Raw genomic sequence first — 21072 nt, forward strand, 5'->3', positions numbered from 1 at the left:
TCTCAGTGACCTTCACCTCGACTTCCCTTATTCACTTAATGCCTTTCTCTCTCCACCCACACCTAAACCCAACAAAACATGGGTGGGGTTGGTCTTTTCTCCTAGGTGACAAGAGGAAATGGACTCAAGTTGCATCAGGGGAGCTTTAGATTGGATATTAGGAAAAAAATCTTCACTGAAAGGCTGGTGAGGCATTGAACAGGCTGCCCAGGGAACTGCTGGAGTGACCATCCCCTGGGTGGTGGATTTAAAGATGTGTAGATGTGGCAATGGGGGACATGGTTTAGTGGTGGTCTTGACACCACTAGTGCTGGGTTAATGGCTGGACTTGATGATCTTTTAATAAATCTTAAAGATCTTAAAGACTTATTAAAAGGTCTTGATGATCTTTAAATAAACAGAGGTCCTTTGCAACCAAAACTATTCTGTTATTCTGAATGAAAAGGCAAAATGTGTTCATGCTACAAAAACATGAGATATGGTTAAATGACTGATCTTGGGTTTGTAGGAATCTCTCTGTTTTTTATTTTTCCCTTTCTCTTTTCCTTTTGTTTATTTTTTCTTTTCCTTTTTTCTTTCTTTCCTAGTCTTCATGCCAGGGCTCCCCAGCAGCAGACATTTTTAATGTATCAAGGCAGCATTATTTTGTGCAGTCTGGAGAGGCAGAGTGCACAAGATGCACAGGTGTATACTTGTGCATGCATACCAAAATCTAGAACTGACTCTGCTTCTTTAAATAAACAGAATACATTCATTTAGCTTAAAATAGGACTCCTGTCAAGCTCCTGCCCTAGAGCAACTACCAATTGCACTGTCAAAATCACTCTCTGTGGTTCTGAATAGGTTTCTTAATGAAAGAGCAACATTAGCTCTTTAGAACATTTTGTCCCTGAAGGATGCAGCAGCAACAGCCACAGAATGGTTCCTGGCTCAGACATGCTTATAAATGGTGAAAAACATAATGGTTCCAATCGTGATTATCATCTCCCTGGAAATGCTTCACAACAGTGATTCAGGGAGCCAAGAGACAAATGGACACTAAGAGTGGTCCCCACTGGGGAGAGAGATCTTTGTTCCCCACATGCACACTGACCCCCTTAAGAATAATTGTGGTGTGAGTAGGTTGTCACTGAAACAATGCAAAAACCAGGGAATGAAATTATTTGGGCCCAATCCAAAGAAAAATATGTTCTGCTTAAATGAAATTTTAGTATTTGCTGGATTAAATAATGATGATCCTCTGAATGAAATTCCATGTTTCTATTTTAGCAGTCTGGTCATACTGACTGTCACAGTAACAATTTTTTATTCTGGATAAACCTGGAGGCAGCAGTGGAGTAGAATATGACTTGAGTAGATATGTTTATATTCAAACCAAAGAAAAAGAGCTTTTCTTATAAAATGTATGGTTGGAGACAGGACTTGAGTGTTCTCTTGTTTCTTTAATAGGGCTGGTGTGGCTGCACTCAGCTAAAGTCTCCCAATTGGAGCTACAGCACCATTTAAATGTTGAAGAATGGTATTTACCAACAGCCTCATGCATATCCCCAGTCTGGGCTTCAGACAGATTTCAGATCAAATGTCACTGACTCAGGCAGGAAAAGCCCTCAAGCAGCTTTTCCACAGCATGGAGGGTATCAGGATCAAAACCAACAACAAAACAGATGACATTTTTCATCAGAAGATGGAAGTATTTGTCCCTGCTTTGTTAGTCTTCTCCCTGGCAGCAGGAGACTAAACTTCTCCTGGTGTGTTTTATTCTTTTACCTCCTATACTTGCAGCCTGTTCCAAGAGCCACATCAGCCCAGATGTATTTATCACAGAAAGAAGCAGCTTTTTCTAGACACAAAAAATTGCAGTGCCAATAATAAAACAGTTAAAAGTGCCCTTCCTGTGTTTTACCCCATTTTCTGATGTTGTGGTCCCTCTCCCTGCTCCTCAGGGCTTGGTGGTCATGCTGGTGCTGGTGCTGGTGCTGAAGGTCATTGGGTCTGGAACCTTTTCCCAGGAGGACTGTGATGTTCATGGTGATGCTTTTGTCTCAGTCTAAGACCTATTTGGGTTCATTTCTACATTTGCTAACCCATTTTGTACCTTGCAAACTCAGCACTAAACCTGTGGCCTGTTAACAATGATGGCAATACAATACAACAGGGATTCACAGCTGCATTATTCTACTATTTTTAAGTTTTTCATTTGTTTGTCATCCAACTCAGACCCTGCTAATACACTGCTCAAGGCAGGGGGTCAGCAGAATATCAGGAGTTAAGTTAATGAAAGCCAGCTCATTCCATACTGCACTCAGGGTTGGTGTCTCCTTGGCTGTTTATAAAATTCCACGGAGCATCTGGAATAAATGGCACTGAATTAATACAATGCTATAAATAGGTTAATCAGGAGGAATCTTCAGCTGCTGAAATAGTAGAGTTACACAATTATACTGACCTTGGCTCATTATGGTGCAAGTTTTCATTATCAAATTTCAGTTCCAACCTGGAGAACTTCTCTGTCTGGCATTTGGGTCAGCTTATGCTTGCAGTCCACACTTTTCCACTGAAGTAATAAACAGTGATGTTGGAGCAATTTCCTAGGGGCTTCTGGTAATTGTTTATAAGCTGCTGGGCACAGAAAGTTTCTGTGGAAAACTGAGTCAGGACTGAGAAGTCAAGTCCCTTCCACCAAACAGTTTAATATCTGAAGAGCTGAAAAGATGAATTTCACCTACATAGCTTGCACTTTAAAAATGTAAATGAAGTCTATACATGTAATTCCCCTGTGACAGCTTCCTCTATTAACAGACTAAGTCATCCATCTGTCACAGGGAGAGAAAAAACTATTTGCCACTCAAAACCACAAACTCAACAAAATTGCTCAGAATACTCAGCATCACCTCAGTGCATGGTTGGTAAGCAAAGTGCTTAAAAATAACGAAACAATTGGCAGCACAAGACAGTGATCAGGGCTACAGAGTAAAATGTGCCTTGAAATGGCATCAACTGCTGCAGAGGCTGGCTGGGATTATTAGCATGGCATTAATTACAGTTCCCACATCTTTGCTTCCTCCTGGAATGAAATGAAATCTAAAAATAATGGTTTCCAGGATAAGTATATATGCCATAATCTCAAAGTACCCATCGTAATGTATTTCCATTTTCTACCCCAGAAGTGAAAGGTAGAAACTTTTCATGTTGCAGCTTTCCCCTCTTAGGCAAGGCCAGCCAGAACAATCCTTGCCAGCATCTCACTTGCCAGACACGAATTGAAGGGAGAGGAAGCCGTGGGCCTGTCCCACTGGTTGATCAAATCACATTTAATCATATCAAGGCATCTATTTTTTCATTATTCTGGTTGGTTGATATTTAGAAACAAAAAGGCAACCTTATTTTAGGAATTTGGCAATTAGAATTATATTAGTAGATCAAATTGACATTTGGAATTAATTATAAAAGGGGGAAAAGGGGTTTGTGCTCACTCTTGATCTTTTAGAATGTAAAAATATGGTCTGATAAGCATATTTGCTATCTTGGAAAGATCAAGGTTTATTGTGATTTATTGGCTGATATTAAACCAACTCCTTATTTAATGATCTAAGCTGAGATCATGGCTCCAGAGAAGCAGGCATTATAAATAAATAAATAAATAAATAAATAAATAAATAAATATATAAAGAAACTTCTCCCACAATTCTGATGCATTATTTAGCCAGTATTACCACTACTTTTCCTAAATTTTGGCAAAAAGTCAGAGAACAGCAGAGTTCAAAGTGTTAATGGAAGGTCTTATTTACCAACAGCAAAGCAGCCTCCTGCTGGATGTCTGAGAGGGTAATACTTCAGTTATTACTGGCTTAAGTATGTATCTTATATGATCCTGCTAAGTTTTTGCCAGTGTAACAAGGGGTGACTGCATTCCTTAGTAATTTGTGTTTGATTAGTTTAATAAAGAAACAGCATAAAATAATAAAGTTTAAGCAATTATTAAGAAGAAATATTATAGATATGACACATATTTCACATCTATTGTATATATTATATAACTGGATATGAAATATGTTTCTCCTCTCATTGGTTTATCTTTATTCAGTGGTAACCCTTTAAAATACCTTCTGAGGGTTACAAACTGTTGTTATTTCCCTTGGTCCCAGACAAGTTGTCCCACACATGCCAGAGCTGATCCAGGTCCTGTCCCTGTGCTGAGCTGGCACCAAACACGGCTGTTGGGAAGCTCAGAACTGCTGCCAGGTCAGTAGAAGGTATTGGTTTAAGTGTCTTTCTTTTAAACATGTCCAGGCTATCTGGTTTTCTTCAGTAACCACTTTTTTCTTAATTTTCATCCCTGTTTTTCCTTCTAAAAAACCATTATCAGAACTGCCACGATGAGTTTGCAAAGCAGAGTGAAGACTGTGTGCATTCCTACTAACAGCAAGATTTACCAAGATTTCAGTGTGTCCAGGTTTTCCCTCTGAGCACTCCACCACGTTTGCTATGCAGATGGGATTTCCTCCTGTTCAGATCCTGCAGCTGGACCTGGGTGGGCAGAAGCAGCTCTGATTTCATCCATGCTGTCCATAACCCTCCCTGCCTGCTGAGCTGCACAAACTGCTGACTACTGAATCCTCAAGGTGAAGGACAAGACGAAAAACATTTTCAGGGATTTGAAAGGATGGAATTAACAAAGCAGGAGAATGTAAGTCTAAAAGCCAGGATAAACAATACAAAGATTTTTTTTTTTCCCTTTCAGGAAGCTGAAAGAAAAATTGTCTGGAAATGTGCAGTGTTGATGGACAGCCTGCTAACAGTAAAAACAGGAATCTCTGAAATGCTAGGAAATAAAAATTCATGACCCAAATTAAGAAATACGAACTTGACAGGTGCTTCCTGTGGATGTGGAGATGAGGGAAGTAGAAGAGGTTTCTCAAGTAAAGTTAATGATGATGCAGAGAGCAGGTAATTTGTTTCTTCTCTCCAAGGCAGCTCAGCATGGGGGGACCCTGCCCTGCTAATCAAGCCGTGCCCCCGCTGTGTGCGATGGGTGCTGCATCTGCACAGGGGCCCTTGTGTCAGTGAGTGGAAAGCTGAAAATTGCTTTCCTCAGGCTGCAGCAACTTCCCTCATTTACAGGAGATGCTCAAGGGATCAGTCCATCTCCCTGCTTTCCAGCAGAACAAACCCAAGCAATGCTGGAATCGTTCATCAGCTGGGAGTCTGAGGATGTAACTGTGCTTGCCTCACCTCACTGACACAGGCTGGTTTCCTCCTGAAACATTCCATGTTTTTGTCCAGGCTGGCTTTAAAACTGTGAGGTTACAGGCTTCTTCCACTTCTGATCTAGTGACATTAAAGCTCAGGAAGTTTTCACTGACAAGGAGTTTCAGTTTGCCTCAATGATGTTGCTTCATTCATAATTGCATTCTCATAAATTAAGGTTTCATAATTATTTCAGTCTTGCTGCTTAATTCTTCCAAACCTTTTTATTGGAAACTAATGTTCTTCTAAGCCTAAGACTATACTTTAACTATGCTAAACTTAATTACCTCTGTTGCTCTCCTCTCCAAGATCTTTTGCTATTTTCTGCAGAACTCCCTGTATCCTGTCTCTTGTTATATGTATTACACAGCACAAAGACTTAAATTTTAACCTGCTTCATCTCTCCAAACTGGAATTGAGATACTACACATCTTCAAATATATAAAACAAATACCACATTTCACGCTCAGGACAAACTACTAAAGCAGGTTTATCTTCACTGTCTAGGGCTCCCTGTGGAGGATACCCTCCCTCTTTTTGGAAGAGAACCATTCATTCTAGAAAATGAGTTCCAACTTTTTGAAAATTAAGGTGATTAAGAGAATATGTTCCTCCAGCCTAGCACAGAAATAGGCTTTCCTATTTCATGTGTTTCCTTATTTTTCAGCCTGTAAAATCTTTCACTAGAGGAAGGGGACACCATACAAACCCCTATTGAGTTATGATGCTGCAGAGCAGAAAGGCAAAGCTAGCAAGATATATCTACTTTTTTTGTCAAAGTTCCAAGACACTGGCAAAGTTGTGAGTTCCACAGCACTGTTGTGGCAGATTTTATACCAGCAGCAGCATTAATTGCAATAATCAGCAGGAATTAAATGAAGCATAGTTGAGAATGGATGTGCCATCCTAGCAAGGGCAATCAAGTAGCCCAGTGAGACATCACGTTCCAAGATTTTATCCTCACAGACCTGACTCCAAAGGCCCTGATCTAACTCCAAAGGCGACCAGTCAAAACATGTAAAATTTAAAATTTCACACTCTCTTTTTGGCATTTCCAAGAAGCTTATGACACCTGAAAATTTTAATCCACCATATGCTTCACTTGATTCCTGAACTGCTCTTCAGTTCTTTCTCTCAGCATTCAAAGGGAGCCTCAGCTGATAAAAGATGCACCAGGAACACATGGCTCAGGCTGAAAGGGCTCATACAAGCTGGGACAGATTCACTTCACTGAGCATTAATCCACTTTAATCCAATTGGATCACATACCAAACCAGCAAAATCCTTGAGGCTTTGACAGCACCAGTTCTGCTGATATTTAAAGGTTAACAAAATCAGTAGATCCTGTGCTACTTGTATCTACACTGAGAACTCTGGCTGATAATCTGTACAATGAGTTAATGAATATGAAGTAGAGGCCACACACTGACAGCACTCTTTTTTTTTCCCCCAATAGGATGTAGAGCCACAAAATCTTGTATCAGAATGCAAGTGCCATAAGATAACCATGCTTCAATAACTCAGTCATTTCAAGAATATCAAAGTAAGGAAAAATATAAGATGCAAAGCATTCCATTTTGATACACCTTCCTCACTGCTTGAGACAGCAAAGTCTCCCTAAATCTCTGAATGCCTCATGCAGGCACAGCAGATAAATGATCTGGGGTGGGAGATGGCAATCTCTGAGACCAAGAGGATGGGAGAAAGATGCAGAGACCTAAAATGAAAGCTGTCAAGTGCATCATCTTGCTGTAGCACTGTTCTTATTAAAGATGTAAGAGCACTTGCAGATGTTAAATACCAAGAAGGAACAGCTTAAAATACAAGTGCAGTCCTCAGAGGGGATGCTACAGAGAAACAAGATTTTTAAAAGGCTGATGAAAACTAGAAAGAAACCAAAAGTAGAAAAAAACACACAACAAACACCATTTAAAAGTATATAAAAACATATATAGACCCCTGTACCTAAAAGCCTTACTGAAAGGCCCAGAAGGAAGAAACGCTGCTCACTCACCCCCATGACATTTATCTCCAACAAACCAGTGCTGTGATTGACACACTTTGCACTCAAATGCAATAGAAAACCGAGGCCTTGACCAGCTTCAGCCTTTCTGGAAGGATATCAGGGCTCCCAGGAAGGAGCTGATGTTGATCTGTGCCCAGGATGGCTCCAGCCTGCCCATTTCCCCAGGTTCCCATCCTCCTGGGCAAGAGCATGCTGATTCAGTCCATGCCCTGCACAGCACAGCACAGGAACACATTTATCCCAGAAGATGCTGCAGTGACAGACTCCAAATAAATGAGGACTTCAGGATCAAAGGCATGATGTAAAATGTTAAAACATATTCTGTCTCAAGGTCACCCATACAAAAATTATTACGGATTCTGTAATAATAGAAGCAGTTGCTTCACTGAAATTAATTTATTTTGAGAATATCCCTTTTAATCCTCCATGCATTTTTTAGCACAAAAAGCTGAGTTTTATCACAACCTCCTTCATAAAACTTAATATTGTATGTCTGGTAATGTGGCTGTTTCAACAATTCCTCATTGGAAATTCCCACATCTGCGAAACCTTGGTAACACTGTTAGTAAGTGACCTACACAAAGTTTATTAGAAAATTTTTACTGAATATCCTCTGTTTAATGTAAACAAGGCAGGAGGCAAAACAAGGAGTATATATTTTATATAATTACACTATTTTACAGGGCACAGAAAGCATTGAGGACATGGTTTGAAAACCCTGTATGATATGCAATATCAGATATGGATTTTCCATGTAGCCCCAGGTCTACTCCAGGACCCTTTAATCTCACCAAGTCCTTCAGGTTAGTATTTCTTCTAGCAAGACAAAGAGCACTAATAAAATGTCACCTGTGAGATAGCACAGCAGGTTATGGTAGAAATTACCATGCACTTACAAAGCCATTCCATGATTATTTGTGCCCTGTAAAATGAAGTGTGGCAATCTTTACACTAATCATAGTGTAAGCAAGCTTGGGATTCTGGTCCTTTTATATATATATGTATATATATACATAGGTGATGTACAACCAGACTCAAGCTGTGCATCAAGTCACAGCTTTTATATTGCACAGACAAATATAGAGTAAGAACATTACACAGACAGAATCTGAATACCAGGAATATTACAGTCATAGGAGAACCTAAGGACAAACTTGTTCTACCAGAGCTAGCACATGGCTTATTACAAAAATTTCTAAATCAGAGGCTAAATCAAATACATACTATAAATGAAAAAAAAAAAAACAAAACAATGCTTCTATTTACACACATGTGCATCAGGATTAGAATGTGGTTTGGATCTGCTTTTTGAAATAAAAAATTATTCTATCCCATCTCAAGTATTTCTATCTAATACCACGTGGCCCCATTCTCTAAGGTGGTGAGCACTTTTTTTGCCCACTGACACCTGGAGGATCTGCACAAGCCATGAACTCTTCAGGCCAAGTATTTCCTCTGGTGGCCCTCTCCAGGTAATAAATAACCACATACAAACACATGCACACAGAAACAAAATGGGCTCCTCAATGACATGCATAGATCAAAAAGGTGAAAACATGGACCTGAACTAACTTCTAATCATTAAAAAAAAAAGTGCATGAAAAATATCTCCACAAAAATAATTAAATGAGTTCCATCTCTTAAGAAAGATTAAAGCACTTTTACAAAAATAAAGGTCATTGTCATCAGGTATGGTAATAAGGGTTTGTAGGCAGCACTCACAAAAGCAGTTTAGGCTAAAGCAACTTCAAGGATTGCTTCAGTTGTGTGAGGATGGATCCATGTCTTATAGATTTATCAACTAAGTAACATTTGGCTTCCAAGAGAACATCACCAATGTCACTGGAGACTGAACAATCATAGCCTGAATTTAAGGGTGATCATAGTTCTATCTACTTATTTTTCTCATGGACAAGCCTAAGGAGCTGTGTTTGCAGCTCTGCAGTGTTTTGCATTAGAACACCACAGAGGCTGCAGCCTTTCAGGGTAATGAGTTCAGTTACCACTGAAAACAGCCAAACAAAGAAAGTGATGTTAATGCTTTCATTTGACATCAGGCAACTCTTGAATGGCTTTATCAATTCTTACATTACTTGGAATGCTTGTTCAAGTTTTGTTTAACATTTCACTCACTTTCCTTTATAGCAGTATTATCACTTCCAGTTTCCACTGAAATTGGGACATTAGAAGTATTCTGGATCATATGCTTAAAAAAAAAATAGATGATTTGAGGAAAAAGTAATTAAGCTCAAGCAAAACCAACAAAGATCCAAATTCAGTAAAGCATCAGCATTTCTGCTTGACTGCTTAACTTTGTACACATAAAAAGATTGTGATTTAAGGAAACAATACTCGAAATTAAGCTTATGTTTAACTGTTTTGCTGAATTGGGACCTTATAAATAACAAATGTATGCATTAAACATCACTCTGCATAGACATCAACATGTTCTAAACCACGTGTCAGGTATTAAGTAAACTCCTAATGTGGACTGTCTGCAATGCAGATCACTAATTATTTGCTATATTCAAGGTATGTTTCTCAAGAAGAAAAATGAAGTGTAATTTTTTCAAATTTTGTCCTACTATGCTACTTGGACCTGAAAACACTTTGCAGCTAAATGCAGAAAAAACCCAACGGGTGAAGAGGTAAAACATGCTTTTGTTTGCCAGAGAAATGTGTCCCAGTACAGGGAGCCACTGAATACAGATTTTACCCACCAAGACGTTTCCCCAGTTCCAGAACTGCTTTCTCCAGCTGAACCTGTACTGGAAGCTTTTACAGCAGGATGCTCTTCACTGGTGACAAGAATAAATTTAGCCCATTAACTGTGACACTGCTCTAATTAACCTGCTAACTAAGAAGGACTCTTAACATCCAGCTTCCATAAATATTAAAAAACAAGACCTCAAAGGCATAGATAAAGAGCAGAATCTGATTCTAGGTACAGTCATGTAAATCCAGAGGAGTTCTAGTGACTGAATAAATTAGTCCATGTTTGCATATGAGCAATGACATCTGAAATGGGCATTAGCTGTGCAAACAGGGGGCAGGAAAGGAGGAAAGACAATGTAAACAGAAGGAGCTGAGCTCTACCTGGCCTTGCTCAAAGGAGGGGAAAGGGGTCCTACCCACGAGTGTGGGGAGCAGGACAGGTCACTGGGTGTGACTGCAAGGTCCAGCACAGCAGCTGGCAGTGAGGACCCTCTGGAGGGCAGAAGCAAAGCACCCTGAAATGCCTCTGCTTGCAATGCCAGTGCCTGCCCCGGCTGATGGCATTCTCAGGGAAAAGGAGTCACTGAGAGGCATTCCTGCATCCCAACACTCTGAAAAGCAGGTGCAAATTTTGGTCCTAAATAAGTTATCAATGCTTTAAGTGAGTTGGCATCACTGTGAGGGTTAGATAAGCAATAAAAATGTCTCTCAAAAGAACAGAATGTTTATGCTGCCGATTTTCAAGGCACAAAAGATTCTTAAACCTATTCAGACTAATACCAATTTAAAAGAAATTAAAAATACTGTTTCAGCAACAACTACTGATGACCTATAATTAACCTATAATGTAAAGGTGACATGAGTCAAACAACTAGAGTTCCTATGTAAAAAGCTAAAGCAAATCTAGTTACATGAATGACCTGGAGACCAATCACTTGGAATGACAGAGACAAACATGCCACAAACATGTACGCTTCAGATATATTTGTTATGGATGTGATGCCAAATCAGGATTCATTTCTTTAGTATTGATCTTAGACTGATAGATTTCTTGGAGTAAACCAATGAGGAATCAAGCTCAGAGTTATACTTAAGATCTACCAAAAGCAAAATGATCCCTCATTAACTGTTGTATATGGATTGGTGGATTTTTTTTAACTTCTTCATTTTTAATAACATACGTTGCAACTATAGGTGTGTTTTTCTTTCATACAATCCAACTGAAAAGAAGAAGAATTAACACATAAAAATGTTATAAAATTAATTTGCTTTTTTAAAAGTAATATGGTCACAAAGAGCAAATTGGTGCACGTGAGCTCCAGGACATACAAGAGCCCAAACTCTCTAAACATTGTCATCAGAATAACCAAGGTCTGATGGCTGTGGTTCTTCATGCAGCTTTTGCAGCTCTTCACACAGTGTCTAGAAATGCTGCCTGTTGGTTTCTCCCCAAATGCCTTTGCTCATGTTCCAAGTCCATCTGCAATCTCAACATCTGGTGAAAGCGACTTGTCTTCCCAACATCCCCTTTTGTGCCGGGAGGCGCCCCCTTGTCTCTGGCTGCTGTCGGTGGCCTCCGGGGGTGGCTGGCCCGGGCTGCTCAGGGCGTGGCTGAGGTGTGGTACTTGACAAAGGCGATCGCGGCCAGCTCCTTGCAGAACTCCTCCAGCACAATCACGCCCTCTAGTAACGTCATGTGGTCAATGCTGAGACGGGAAGAGAATTGCAGGGAATCAGGACTGGCACACACAAACCCAGCCGCGCGTCTCAGAGAACGTGCAATGTGTTTACTCACATGGGCCCCTCTGGCTCCAAGCCCAGCAGGCGTTTTCTGACCAGCAGAAGTTTGGGAGTGAAATCTGGGATGCGCTGGATTCTAACCATGAGGTCTCCGACGACCTGTAAAGTGCAGACCATCAACACACAAAGTGAACACCTCTGCAGAGTGCCTGGCAGCAAGGTTCAATGGCAGCCTCGGTGCCCACTTCAGCATCCTCACAGGCTCACAGAACAGCCTGCAGAGAGGCTGCTCTGCCCAAAAAGAGGGTGAGTGAGTGCAGAAAGTAAAGAAATACAAAAGCCTTACTTGCTCTTGTCACAAATAGCATTACTTATTTTAATTACATCAATGATTAATTTGTCTTTTTAAATGTTGATATAGACAATCAACCAGTGAATTCCTGGGCCTAGGGAAAGCACAAGGGGAGAGAGTGAAGGCTGTATTTTGGAACAGGGAGGGCTGCTGGAAGAAAGGGAGCCAAGCCTCTGTTACTATTGGGCAAGCATCATTAACAGGCTCCTGACCAGCTTAATAACAGCTGGTGCGTGGGGAAAGCAAGGGACTCTGACTGAGGACACTGCAGTGTGACAGGCACCCAGCCAGCACTTCTAGGATGCAAGTCTGGCAGGAAGAGATGGAACTGCAGAAGAAGAAGGGGACTTTTGATAAATCCAGGACTTAACTGTCAAGAACACCATTCATCAGAAAAAAAAGAGTATGTGCAGAGATACCCATGTAGGCCCAATCTTGATTTGAAATCAGCTTTCAGTGACAAACATTTACCAAATTAAAATACCCAGCAACTACTACCACGAATGACAAAGTTATTAAAACATATTACTGCTGTACTTAGTGCTGTGTAATTATTGCTGTGTTTACTCACCCGGACAATCACAGAGAAGAGAGACTTGCAGCCAGAGGCGAGGTTGACATAAGGATCCAAAAGGTATTCGTGTATGTGAGGATGGGGAAACAGGGACAGTTTGGACAACACTGAAGTAACTTGTAAATTTACATCATAGGGCTGCAAAAAGAGGGAAACACAGTGCTTAGTTATTTTCATGCTGGCTTCTTTTCATCCACCTCATGTTTATTTAACTACTAGAACTTTTTACACAGGATTATGAATACATAAAGATAAAAAGTTAGATTAGAAGACAGGCCCAACCTCTGCTTATCACAACAGCAGTGCTGTGAATATGACAGTTGGGCATTAGATGTTATTAGCTGTATTGCTGCTACAACCACTTGAAGCTTTTGCACACTTGTTTATTGCAGGGCAAGTTCTCTTCCCATAAAATATTTCTTCAGCTAAAGAAATAGCATGGAATCAGCCTAGATTAAACATCTGCTTGCTTCTCCTGGGAAATTGTAAAGTATATGAGCTCAGGAAATTGCCAGAGACAAATCCATGTTTACAGCTAATATGTTATTTCTCTCCTACTTTATTTTTTCCTGGGAAAGAACCACTGCAGAAGGCCTGGCCATTTTGTGGCAGCAACCCATGGGAGATGGGACCAGTTCTGGGCTGGGAAAGCAGCAGTAAATTATGAGCTTCTTGTCTACCTCCCTTCCCCAAATCAATCAAATGGGAGAGGCAACACTGTCAGATGCTGGAAAATGCTTATCAGTCATAAGGAACAAAACAGTACCTAAATTTCCAGGAAAAAAAAAGTGCCTAGTTTAAAGGATTTGACCATTCTAGTAAGAAACTTATTTCCATAAAAGCAAGCATTTTCACCATGGCTTCTTTATGTTTCAAAACTTTTTTTTTGTCTTTGATTTTGTCATCCCAGTGAAAACAAGCTGACATTTTAATTCAGCCCAGAATTTACGAACTAGTAGAACCTCCTTCCATTTCTTCAGTGGCAGAACAGACTAAGTTGACAAGAGAAGGACAGACATTCCTTTGGTGCACCTCTGTGTCAATCAGCCTTGCTGATCTAAGTGGATTACAGGGCCCTCATTTAATCTCTGACTGCATATTGGCAGTAATACCCTCACTGGCATCGTCACACTGAGGAGGATTCAATGACCTCAAATTCTCATCTTTATGCTCTCAAGTTAGCATCCCACTGAAGAATAAGAGAACAGATTCTTCCCCCTTTCAGATCTGAGAGATTTGGATGAATTCAGCCTCAGATTAAGACAGATGCATTTAGCCATGTCTACATGCCTAAGCTCTCATTAGCTGACTCACCAGAGATCTGACACTTCATACACTGCCCACACACAAACATCTCCTGCCATCTCAGAGCTCCCAACTATCTGCTGGTCTCTGGATGGTTCCACAGAGGGTGGATCCTGCAAGATCTGTGTTGGAACCACAAACTTCTGGGAATATCTTGGACACCACAAAAATGGCAACAGATAGCTGAGCTCAGGCACCTGAGTGGAGCTTTCAGTCCACAGAGCTGAGGAAGCTGAGTGATTCACTTTGCACTGAAAGAGACACCTACTTGCCTTTCAGCCTAAGAGCCCCAGGGACTACTGGGGCTGCTTTGACAAAATTTCCACTGACTAGATGTGCCCACATAAGTAATATTTAGGTATCTTATTCTTGAACTTGTTACCACACACTATTGCATTGCAAAGTTGCCTCATAAATCTTTTGAAATGAAAGCACTTATTTCTTCCAGTCAGTGGCAGTTATTTCTGCACTTGGCACTCCAGCAATAGATTCATCCCAATCTCCTAACAAATGAAGCTTTCAGCCCCTGGACCACAGATGTTACAGGTAAAAGAGATCACTACATTTTGAGTTATTATTGCAGAGTTATTCTGCAGAGAGAGACAAAAATTCCTTCCATAAATCTATTCACTGCCTACCTAGCTGAACTGTAGGAGAAGGTCTTTAGAGCTGTTTGAGTCAGCCAATTCATTAGGAAGCTTTGAAGGTATGAGCATTATCTGGTGTTCACAAGAGGAGAAGGAAACAAAGGAGTAACACGTGCTGCATTGTTCTGACAGATTGCTGTTGTGATTCCAACTAATTGAGAGCATTAAAGAAAGCTGCTTCTTCACACAGAGCTTTTATTTCTGTCCATGTGTCAGCAGACTCAGTTAAATGGCCCCATATCAGATAAATTCTAAAAAAAAAATTCCCTGTAGCTAAAAAGATTAAACCCAGCAAATTTTGAAGTTCAGGAAATTAAAAAAAAATCTTAGGGTACAGTCAGTTCCACAGAAATTTGTAATAGCAGGAGGAAGAAGGTAGTGTCTAGTACATGAGGTCTTTGAAACAAGTTACTTCACTTGTGTGCCTGAGCTATCTTCTGTCAGAAAGGAGGTTAGTGAGAGCTACCTCCTCTGCAAAGCTTTCTGTATCACAGATTCATATCAGAGTGTTCCCAAGAACACTCACAGAGCTGATCTAGAGGCTACTCCCGGCTTCCTGCACATGTTCCCTGTGCACTTATATGTGCAAATGGCTCTTGTCAGGCTTATGACCAGGGAAGGGCACATTACACATAATATGTCTGTAATAGAGTGATGGGAGTTCACAGGACCTGATGGCGATCAGCTCTTTAAAAGTGATGAAAGTATCAGAAATGGAATTCTTAACTTGTTTTTTCTTACCTGATCAAGAATCCTCCCCATTCTTTCAAACAGAACTTTCAAGAAGTGTCCTTCAAAAAATGACGCTTCCAAATTGCACTTTTCCAAAGACCTGGGAGATCCAGGCCACTCCCACCGTAAGCAAATGACACAATAATCCCGGAACTACAAAACAGTAGGGAGGAAAACACACTTCAATCTCCATGGAAACCATTTCATTTCCTTTGATAGTCCATACACCTTAAAACCATAATCTGTAGCTAAATTATAAATCTAAGCTCAAAAAGATCAGTCATTCTAAAGTAAACATTATCAGTAAAACCACATTATCAGCAGGCACCTCATTTTTCTGGGGATATTCCTGCTACTAGGCTGGTTTGAGAAGCAGTGAGTGGAGAACAGAGCTCCCAAAAAGCAGCTGGGGCCAAAACACAAAGCAATATCAACAATACACAACCTAATCAGGGTTCTTTTGAAACAGAATTGCATTCTTAACCATCTTCTTGAGAGTAGATTTCCACACTTCTACTGCATTATGTGTAGCTAATCTTGCTATCCAAACCATTCTGCTCTCTGATTCCCAGGACAGGAAAGGCACGTGTACATGCAGGACATACAAACTAAAAGTATTTCAGGGCTTCCTCTTCCCTCTCTTTGTTTCCTAACACCCCTGGCAGTCATTCTCTACCTTGCCCCATATTTGCTTTGTGCTGTCTGATGCCTCACTTGCAAGGAATTACACCTTGAAAGGAGCACAAGTTGAAGCAGAGAAAATAAAGAACACAGGAAGAAACAGAAGCAAAAGAATCAGCAAACAGACTCAAAAATTCTGCATTGATTGTAGCTTACCTACTACTGCAGGCTTCCAGGAATAGCAATAAGGAAGCAGAACAGCTATTTGGATGTAATAACAGCAACAGGCAGGGCTACTCTTAGGGGGGAAATATTTTAACAGTAGCCATATCATCATCAGGAAGTGACAGAAACCAATTCTGCTCTCTAATAGCTCCCAGTGCACTCTTTTTCCCAAGACATGAATGAAAGACGAAGATGATAAGTGGTTTCTAGCATCCAAGAATACAACATAGGGGAATTTTACATCAACCTTTGTTTCCTTATTCTCTACTTTTCTATTCCCTTTCTTTTCAGGAGAGACTACAGATGAAGCAATATAAATACAGAAATCCAATGTCCCATCTTTAGCAGCTGATAACGTAATTCCAAGGTTATGGAATTTTTGAATTACCTACTAAATATAGCTCTCACTTACTCTGTTCCTTTGCATAAATTTTTCTATTCTAGAAGATTCCCAGGGTTTCAATAAGAAAGCTGCAAACAGTGACTGTCCTCTGACCAAGGAAACTATGGTTGTAAAGGCAAAACTTGCATTTATTTTTAAACAATAAATCATAAAGCTTTCCCTGCCTACCCCACCTCCCAACTTCAAACCTGAATGCCTTAGGCTGTGCATTCCCTGAGATGAGCCTTTATTTGCAAAGTCCCAGATTGCATAACTCCTATGCAGCATTTTAATTTCTCTTAGTTCTTTCAAACAGCTTGGCAGGCAATTCTCCAAGAGAATGCAGATAAATGCAGAAGCAAATTAAGAATCTATCTGCAGTTCAGGTTTTCTCTCACTGTATTTGTTATATGAATATTAATGCATTTAATGTCATCCATTATTCCCACTAGTGCAATACAAGGTGAATTCATCATCAAAAGATCTCCAAAGGTAAGTTTTCATTAAAAATGAAAATTGAATTTTCCCATCTTCCATTACCAAAAGATGCATTTAATAGGGCTATTTACAGAGCCATTTGTATATTCTCACCAGCATTTCAAACTCTCAAGGACTAAAGAAGAATTCACTGACTTACTTGTCTGTGGGCATCTCTGAGGTAAGTATCATAACCTGTACCCTCCACATGGTATGATGACTTTGCTTCATCAGGTACAAGACAGAGAAAACTGAAGAGAAAAAAAGTACATTAATGACTATATTCCACAGAGCACCAGATCAATACTTCCTCATCATCTGTAGCAGAGTACACACAATGCTGAACTGTCTGGCCAATTAATCCACACACTCTACCAGAACTTTATGTGAAGAACAGAGAACACAAAATCTATTTAAACCTACCTATTCCAACTACTATAGGTAATAACAAGGTGTATACTTGAGAACTTTTGTATCTGGCATGAGAGGCAAAGTCATCAGTGGAAGCATTTTCTGAGAATCAGCAGACAGAGTGGAGATTAAAGGGAATAGTCATAAATAGGTCAAGTATTTGCTAAAGGTCAGACTCCATCTTACTAGAGCTAAAAGAAAATATACTTGGGAATAAATGAGCCAAAAGAGAAGGAGAATTACAGTGAAAATTCTTCTTAACCTACTTCATAGGTAGTTTTATTTACCAGTTTGTTGTGGCAAAAAAATGAACATCTAAGACACACCAGGAGTATTTGCATATAAATGTCCCTGGTTACAACTACAATTGCCTTTGTCAGGTGTGTAGTCAAACACTCTGTCCTTATTATTTCACCAATATCTGATGTAAAATGCATCAGGAAATTCTGAATAATATTAGTAACTTTAAAAAAAAGAAATTAAACCCATTGAAATTTCTGGACAGAAGATAAAACCCAGTCTTTGGACCCTGATTCCAAATTTCAGCCTTCATTATATCCCAAGAACTGCTGGATGCTCCTGTAGAATTTATATACAGAAATATGTAGTATCTGACTTTCCATGTGGAGTTCATCTTATCTTAAAAAATACAAATTTGCAGGACACTGCAAATCAGAAAACATTTCTATTCCCTGATGCAGGTTACACGAGGTGAATTTAGGAGAATGTTCTTTGTATCTTTGCTCCAAACCATGTCCACCATAAACTATAAATAGTGATACTGGGGGAAAGAGGGCAAGAAGTGATGATGTCACAGTGTGCTGGCTGTCCCTGGGCTGTTTGCTTCCTCTGGCTAACACCTTTGATTATTTCTGGGGAGGCAGACAGGTCAGCACTGACACACCAGTGCTGCTCTGCTACCAAGTATTGACAGAGCAAACAGCCCTCATCCTAATATTAGTTCCTAAGAGAATTACCAACACTAAGTTGCTTAAAGCAGAGCTTGTCCTCCTTGTGATATCCAATTTGCAGTGAGTCTGACAGGCACTGAGCTATGTCACAGGTGACACAGGTGCCCCCTGACTTTCAGGGAACAGAGGGTTATCTCTAGCATGGCAGTTATTTCATTTTATGTCTGTGTTTATGGAACTTTGAAGTTCTAAGGAAGTTTGAAGGTGTTTTTTCCCCTGAAAGTTTTATGGCAAGACTCCCCAGACTTGTCCAGGAAGGTTAAGTCCTGTAACAGCATTTTAAGCACAGCAAATATTTCTGCAAAAAGCAACTTTTATAATTGTGAATTCTGAGTATTCAACCATTAGCTGCAAAGTTCTTCTATTTTTCTCATTTATGTTGAATTAATGCAAGCTCTAATCTTTCAGAAGTAGCTTTCTGATAAAATGGCACAATTTCCTTCTGTGGAGTAATTTTCCCAGCTGGCACAGAATAACATCCATTACAGAGTACACATTTAATTTGCACAGTGTGTGCAGACACCCACACATTCAGACATTTCCTCAAGTCTTTGTTTCAACTCACCTATTTACAATTTTATGAACTTCAGTCTTCCCATCATTTTTCGGATGTTCTGGACTGACAGGTGGAGAAGCACTGAGCCACTCCTGGGCTGACAATGTGTTATCTGGAGACAGATCAGTAAATAATGGATCTTCCTCCAGATCTCTGTGAAATTACATTAGACAAAAACATAATCATCCACAAAATGTTATGGAAGGCAGGAAAATCTCTGGGTCACAAGGCAGGCTGTTTTTCTTCTCTGAACAATGAGGATGTGTTCCAGAACATAACAATATCCACAATGTATTACATAATTAATATGCAGAAGTACCAACCTTTGCAAATACCCAGCAATGTGAACAACAGATGAGACATTTTTGACTTGGACAAAATTACTGCATCAAGTCTCTTAAAACTTCTTAGTCATATTTGTCATGTGAGAGAGTTCTACTCCAGGACATATTTAAATTATTCTAGATGACTAAAATAGTTTGTGTGGCCAGTCCTTACCTCTCCTTCACTAAAACATTGAGTGATAAGAGTTACCTAGCATATATATTTTATGTAGTGCCTCAGTATTTTATTTATTTATTTTATGTAGTGCCTCAGAAATGTTCTTCCATCAAAAATCACTAGGAACATAAATGTAAGCAAAACACTGAAGTTATTGACTGCAAGAATATTCTCACTGATTGCAATAAAATATGCATAGATTTAAGCTTGGTAGATGCATAAATAAATTGAGACACGAAGACCTCTGAGTGTTTATTGTTCTGCAAAGAGACTTGTGGTAATTTTAGATTTTCTGTTCCTGTTCTAAGAGTTTCCATAAGTTGCTGATGTAAGCATTTCTGCATCACTTTATGGATATGGATTAATACATAGAGCTCTCAAGTGCTCTCCAGGCTCACTTTTCTTTCAATTACTGAAAAAAAACCTGTTTTGTTCTAAAAATACGGATCCAAGTTACTTGTTGTGAAAACTTCTCTTGAAAATGAAACTTACACTGCTCCAGCAATCTGTCCATTCTCTACCACATCTTTATCTTCTTGACAGGGAGGCTTGTATTCCATGTAGTTTCTTTCTTCCAAATTTCTCAGAACCAAATTATAAAGGATGTGCTCATTGGGTTTTTGCAAAAGGTGCTCAAACATTCGTAAAGTCATTATGCTGATCTGCAACAGAAAGAGTAAAAACTCAATAAACTGATGCACTGCTGCCTTGTGCTTTTTGCCTTTTATCTGCTTTGTCCATCCTAGAACACTGCAATTACTTATTGACATCATGGAAGGAGACAAAATCATAAGAAAAAATAGGAAATTATGATGCTACATGTGGTATGAACATGGATGATGAGTTCGCATACATTTGAAAATCACTATGGGAATGCTTTTGTTTTTTTCTGTTAAAATACCTGTTCTGAAATCTGTCAAAATAACAATACAAAGAACATACAGAGAAGTCAGAATTTAGCTTTCTAAAGTTCTACAGTTAGATCCATGGTGGAAGATGATTATCATTGTGCAAATGAGACCCACAACAGGACTTAAAGTTACCAATAAATACCCAAAAAAAGAAAGTAATACTGGGATATTGTAACTAGATCTATAGGCTAAGATTTTTACATGGAGATGTTATGTAGGCTTTTAAAGGAACATTGACTTTAGGCAATACAAAGACAATTTTTCAAGACTGCTTGAGAGTGCTTAGCTTTGCAAAGATAACTGATTTACAGAGATAACTCAATCTGACAGTGTGAGCAGGTAGGCATACTGAATAAATGGATATGAGAAAGCACAAATTTTTATTTCAGGCAAGCTTGGTTTCTATTTGAAAAAGTAGAGGCTGAGGTTGTTTCATGGAAAAAATGAAGCAAGCAGCTTCTGAGGAGGGATTTTACTGAAGTAAATTGTTTCAATGATGCTTAGTGTATGCAAAGAGCCTAAAGTTATCACATCATCTTTTAATTGGCATTGCATATATCCTCCAAGCACACTTAGTTTTTTTATCCGTATCTTATATGATAATAAGACAGAACTGACACAACATGGAAAATAACAGCAACAAATGAAAATGCAATTACAAAAACTCAGTTCACTATAT

General features: G+C 39.5%; 1 protein-coding gene across 1 annotated transcript in view; it reads right to left on the reverse strand.

Moving 5' to 3' along the window:
• Window positions 1–7654: 7654 nt before the first annotated feature.
• Window positions 7655–21072, reverse strand: part of FHIP2A (FHF complex subunit HOOK interacting protein 2A) — a 33992-nt gene continuing 20574 nt past the window's right edge. The window contains exons 11-17 of the mRNA XM_054637245.2: window positions 19975–20144; window positions 18991–19134; window positions 17204–17294; window positions 15348–15491; window positions 12652–12792; window positions 11784–11887; window positions 7655–11694 (exon numbers count right to left, since the gene is read on the reverse strand). Coding sequence (XP_054493220.2) covers window positions 11589–11694; window positions 11784–11887; window positions 12652–12792; window positions 15348–15491; window positions 17204–17294; window positions 18991–19134; window positions 19975–20144 — 900 coding nt within the window. The 3' untranslated portion in view covers window positions 7655–11588. The remainder of the gene's footprint in view (window positions 11695–11783; window positions 11888–12651; window positions 12793–15347; window positions 15492–17203; window positions 17295–18990; window positions 19135–19974; window positions 20145–21072) is intronic.

Source organism: Agelaius phoeniceus, chromosome 9, assembly GCF_051311805.1.
Source record: "Agelaius phoeniceus isolate bAgePho1 chromosome 9, bAgePho1.hap1, whole genome shotgun sequence".
NCBI lineage: Eukaryota > Metazoa > Chordata > Aves > Passeriformes > Icteridae > Agelaius > Agelaius phoeniceus.